The sequence below is a fragment of the Microtus ochrogaster genome, assembly GCF_000317375.1.
Source record: "Microtus ochrogaster isolate Prairie Vole_2 chromosome 14 unlocalized genomic scaffold, MicOch1.0 chr14_random_2, whole genome shotgun sequence".
Taxonomy (NCBI): domain Eukaryota; kingdom Metazoa; phylum Chordata; class Mammalia; order Rodentia; family Cricetidae; genus Microtus; species Microtus ochrogaster.
In genome coordinates this window covers 14,646,969-14,652,609 of record NW_004949097.1, presented here as the reverse complement: position 1 = coordinate 14,652,609, position 5,641 = coordinate 14,646,969, and the positions used below count along the sequence as shown (strand labels likewise).

Sequence of the window (5,641 nt, the reverse complement as noted above, 5' to 3'; positions counted from 1 at the left end):
AACAACAGCTCACACAGGGTGGGCTGGAGAACCATGGGGATGATAATAGAATTATCAACAACAGCTCACACAGGGTGGGCTGGAGAACCATGGGGGTGTTGGCTTCTTTACAAAACCATCTACATGAACAGGGTCAGATTTGACCTTCCTATTTTCAGGCATTATTTAATTCAAAGTTCGTATTTTTATGTCAAATCTCTTTATTTAACCATTACAAAATGTATATGTCATTTTATTTCATTATAATAAGCTACATACAACCATTTTATATAAGCACGCATACCTAGAATATATTCAAAATTGATATTTTTTCAGTTAATTTTTAAAACGCATGTTGGGGGTTAATTGTCTCCTCTATGAACTCCGGAGCAGTGATAGTCATAAAAGGACTCAGTGAAGTATTTCTTAAATGTTTTTTTCCCCCCAATGTCTTAAACAAGCTGTGTCATGCAAGCTGAGATCACGGCTGTAAGTCCTGCCTGTGATCATCCTCTGTATTTCAAAGTTCATTCTCCTCAGGGACAATTGAGGCTTATTGAGTAATTTCTGTTTTTCCAGGGAAGCTTACAGAGTGTTCAGTGTAGCATGCCAAATGACAGGGTTAGTTTATAAATACACAGCACGATGCTGTATGTGGGCCCATGACAGGGTTAGCTTGTAAATACACAGCACGATGCTGTATGTGGGCCCATGACAGGGTTAGCTTATAAATATGCAGCACGATGCTGTATGTGGGCCCATGACAGGGTTAGCTTGTAAATACACAGCACAGTGCTGTATGTGGGCCCATGCCTTTAATCCCAGTGCTTAGGAGGAAGAGGGAGGAAGGTCTCTGAGACAGAGACAGCTTAGTGTATATAGCAGATGCGAGAGAGAGAGAGAGAGAGAGAGAGAGAGAGAGAGAATTTCCAAAAATGTGAAAATACTTAAGAATTAGGAGTTATAAGTAATGAGTTATAAGAATGAGTCTTTTCTGATTTTCTGTGACTGATGGATTAAGAGCTCTTTGAAAGTTGCCCTTCTCTGAGATCAGGGACACAGGAAGAGGCAGGTGGTAACTACATATACCACACAAGGAGAAGGAAGGGGTATATGGCTTTTGATGGGCAGAACCAATGTTCCTCTCCACCTCTCCACCATCATCCTAGGCATATACAGAGAATCAGAGGCAAACCCTGCACCGTGTGTGTGCATTGCCCACAGCAGCCAGGAGAGGGAACTGGATCCCATGGAACTGAAGCTATGCATGGATGATTGCGGATCACCACATGATCTGAACCCAGATCCTCTGCAGGCTCAGCAAGTTCTCTGAACCCCTGACTCCTGTCTCCAGCCCCTTCTGGTGCTTTCTGAGTTGAAGACTCAATGAGAGTATCGCTGTTTCAAGAGTGGCCACTGCTACACATTTCCTCAAATGGGTTTGCCAAAGCCAAGAGCATACTTATCTTCCCCATATTTCCTCTATAATTGGAGACACAAGGCCTTTTCATCAACATCCACTCCTCTCCTGGGAAGCTTTGATACCCTGCACATCTAGCCCGATGCTGGCCATCGATACTCAATCTGTGTTGTTGAATGAAGACGTTCAGGGCATTCCAGGATTTTAGGTTTGGGATCTCATCACAACTCCCATTCCTTCTTATAGTTCCTCATCAACCCTTTCACTCACGTCTTTTGCTTGGGACAGGCTGACCTACTGTGTGCACTAACTATGATTTCCTTTTCCTTCTAGACTCAAAAAGCACCTGATCCTGTCTGCATACATCCGCTGGTCCCCACCTTCTGCTGCACATCCAAGAATGCATTGTTAAAGACAAGGATGAGAGGGCCTTCCCTAACCTCCACAGCAACAGAGGGGCAGGGAAGGACTTCTAGAAGGTGGAGCAATTGGCCACAAAAAGTGATAGAAAAGAGGCCTCTTCCCAGAGAGTCCAGTCAGAAACCAGGTAAGGGACATCTTCCTACTCACACTATAATCTTCTCAAGGAGCCTTCTCAGTTCCTACTGAGCATTTATTTTAATAGCTCTAGCCCAGCCTTGCTGCCTGCCATTTTGAATAGCTTTCTTTGTTTCATTTTCTTATTTCTTCAAAGGTAGTTACCTTGTCTCTGTCCTGCCACTATTTCTGAAGCTTGAGTTCTAAGACTGCCAATCAAAAGCTGAGGTCTCGGCACGTGGTAGAAGGAACGGTCTATTCCCCAGCAGTACGGACTCTGACTCTCCAGTATGGCATGAACGGTGGGGCAGAAAGAAACCTTGTGACTTAAAGTGAGGATGGTGGGGGTTTCCTCCTGGGTACCCACCTGAGTCTTTCTCAGCCATGAGCTGTGGCCCAGTGGCAGCCTTGCAGAGCATGTGGACAGGAGTTAGGGGCACTGCTTCCTGCCTAGACCAGACGTCTTCCTATAGAACCAGTCCTGTCTTTGTACTCATTGCTAGTTGGCTAGTGTCCTCCGTGGAGACCTCTTGGCTTGAGGGCAATGCAGAAGAGATGGCAGCCTCTCCATCAATCACCTTGGATCCTGAATGGCTGGTGTATGCTTCTATCAACTGGCTCTCAGGGAGTTGGGGGCTATCTCATGGCACATGCTAGGCTAGTTCAACTGGCTCTTGGAGAGGTGGTGGCTATCTCACGGCACATGCTAGGCTAGATCAGCTGGCTCTTGGAGAGGTACAGGCTGTTTCAGCACATGCCTGTAAATCACACAGGCTGGAGAGACACTAGCTAGGTCAGTTGCACATGTAAATGTGAACAGATCTGTCACAGGTTTTTGAAATCTGGGAGATTTAGATTACTTGTGAGCCTGGCATGGTTGGTGCAGCCCTGGAATTCCGGCTCTTGTCAGGTTAAGCCTGTAGATTCTGGGCCTGAGGCTAGTATAGGCTACTCAGCAAGACCCCATCTCAAACACAACAATAATAAAAAAAAAACCCCACTTATTCATTTCTACTTTTATCTCTTACAAAAGCCATGATAAACCGATAGAGAGGGGAATGTGGAAATCTATGCATCTTTGATATCTGTGAAACTGGTTTAGGCAACCCATGATTTGGCTTTAAGGACGATGAACAAAAGAGTCTGTCTGGGTTAAAGAACCCAGAGGTCACTGATAATATCTTCCTATGATGCAACACAATAGTATTTGATGGATGGGTATCTTCATTTAATCTTCGTAAATCCCTGTGAAATAGGTTTTGTTATTTGATACATTGTATAGATAAAGAAAGCCGTGGGTGGGTTAGGCAATGTGGCGAGCTCTCCACGATGGGCTGTTGCTCTGGTGTGGGGAGGAATGGGTAGGGCCAGGTCTGCTGCCTTTTCTACTGCTCCGTGCTATTCTCTGTGTAAACGCAAGAGCTAAACTGAATAGTGCCCACCTACTGAAAACTTAGGTTTCTAGGCCACCAGTCATCCAGACAATAGCTGTGGGACAAGAAGAAATTAAAAAGGAAATCCTACCAGAGCTGTGTTTCTGACACTGAGAGAGTGTGCCATGCCTGGGCAATGGTGCATGGGGTTTCCTGGAGCCATCCACATGAGTGGTTGCCCGCCACGCACCCGCCAAGCCTGGGCAATGGTGTTTGGGGTTTTCTCGGGGTTATCCACTTCAGCCAGCAGGCCTAACCTTCGCTGGTTCCACACTCTCTCAAATTTCACAATGGAAAACAAGTACCCAAAACAGGGACAGTGGGGGACATGACAGGTTCAAACCACTACAGAGATGATTCCTTTCCCGCCCAATTATAATCGAAGTACCTCTACCCTCCTTTGGGAGACCCACAGGAGACACTGTGACGTCTGTCTTCTTTTTCTGTCCCCTGTAGGCTCTGGCCTGTAGTTGGGAATTTGTACAGTTTCTTTTACAGCTGTTTTCATAAAAATCCCCCCACCGCCTAAAGAAGGAAACAACTCCATGTTGGAAGGTTTTACCTCAGCGCACAGTTGGAAGCATGGTCCACTGTAGCCAGGAAGTCAGGGCAGCAGGGGCTAGCATGGAGGAACTGGTCACGCTGCATCGCCAGCCTTGGCAGAGAGCTATGAATTCTTGTGTTCATTCACTTTTATACAGCCTGGGATCCCAACCTAGCAATCGGTGCCATCAGTCATGGCATCTCAGATAACCCAGTTAAGGCAATCCCCTACAGGCATGGTGGACTGACCTAAAGAACCGCTCACAGCTGTGCCCGGAGGCTTGCCTCCTGGCGGCTCTAGATCCCGTCCAGTCACTGGGCCCCATGGTGGTGTCCATGATACACGGCCCTCACGCAAGACGTACCTTACTGTTGAGAATCTCGAAAACCCTCTCCTGCAGAGTTTGTCCAGACTTGGGTCTCACGAGGATGTAAATGACTTTCAGATGGGGGCTGGTGCGGAACAGCTTCTCCATCAACACCTTGCCCAGGAAGCCCGTGGCCCCTGTGATGAGGACAGACTTGTTGCTGTAGTAAGCTGCGATCATGGACATGATTCCTCCGTTTTTCTTCTATGGTTCTGGGAAGAGGGTCCTGAAAAAGAGAGAAAAACAAGTTACCGTCTCAGAAGTTTAAGAATTCTCAGCCCCAGACAGTGTGTCTGGGGCTTCCAGAAGTTTTGAGTGAAGGGAAAACTGTGAGGTCCATGGGCTTCTGGGAAGGGAGATGTTCTGTAAGAAGCACTTCCGAGCCTGCTCTGTGTCCTAGGCTTTATGGCCACGGGAAAAAGATGACAGAGTTCGCAGTCTAACGGAAGACACAGACACAATGAGAGACTGTTAAATACAATGTGTTAAGTGAAAACACCGGAGCACGGAGCAAGGTTGTGAGTGTCAGGCCCTGGGGACTTGGTGTGGTGATGTCCCCAGTGGCAGCATTGCAAGGTGAGACTCTAAATTGAAGACAGGTAAGGGCTGGTGTGAGGGTGTTTTAGGCCTTAGAAACCAGGGTCCACACAGCTATCAAATGTTTAAAATTACAGCTTAATTAATACTTCAGCTTCAAATTTATCTAATGACCATGTTGGGGCAAATGGCATAGTCCCACCTGGTGCTCCTGCTCCTGTCCTAACTGCCTAAGTTATTTGCTTTTCTTCTTCCTTGGGATGAAACTAGGCGGCTCTCACTTCTGCATGTGCCACTCCGGGGGTTCAGCCAATTACACACAAAGAGCAGTTTTACAAGAGAAGCTGAAGCCTTGGGTTTGGGTACCTAGACAAGGAAAAAGGCACAGCCGCTGCCCAAGACTGTTTGGGTACTGTTTGTAGGAGCGTAGGGAAAATCTGACAAGTTATCTGAGGACCAGAAGTGGCCCAGGATTCTGTGGCTGCAGATGAGGAGACCCCTTGTAGATTATAAAAGAGCATTGCTTGCTCTCTTCAATCCCAAGTGGAAGACTGACTGGACTGACAACAGTGCAAAAAACCCACTATATATAGTGCGTATATACATACACACACGCACACATACACACACACACAGACACACACACACACAGACACACACACAGACACACACACACAGACACACACACAGACACACACACAGACACACACAGACACACACACACAGACACACACACAGACACACACACAGACACACACACATACACACACAGACACATACACACACAGACACACACACAGACACACACATACACACACACACAT

At 46.8% G+C, this 5,641-nt stretch overlaps 1 protein-coding gene across 2 annotated transcripts in view; it reads right to left on the bottom strand.

Moving 5' to 3' along the window:
• Far2 (fatty acyl-CoA reductase 2) overlaps positions 1 to 5,641 on the bottom strand; it is a 115,863-nt gene that overhangs the window by 30,986 nt on the left and 79,236 nt on the right. For both annotated transcript variants that reach the window (XM_013352786.2, XM_026787938.1), the window contains exon 2: positions 4,278 to 4,506. In XM_013352786.2, the coding sequence (XP_013208240.1) occupies positions 4,278 to 4,466 (189 nt within the window). In that variant the 5' untranslated portion in view covers positions 4,467 to 4,506. The remainder of the gene's footprint in view (positions 1 to 4,277; positions 4,507 to 5,641) is intronic.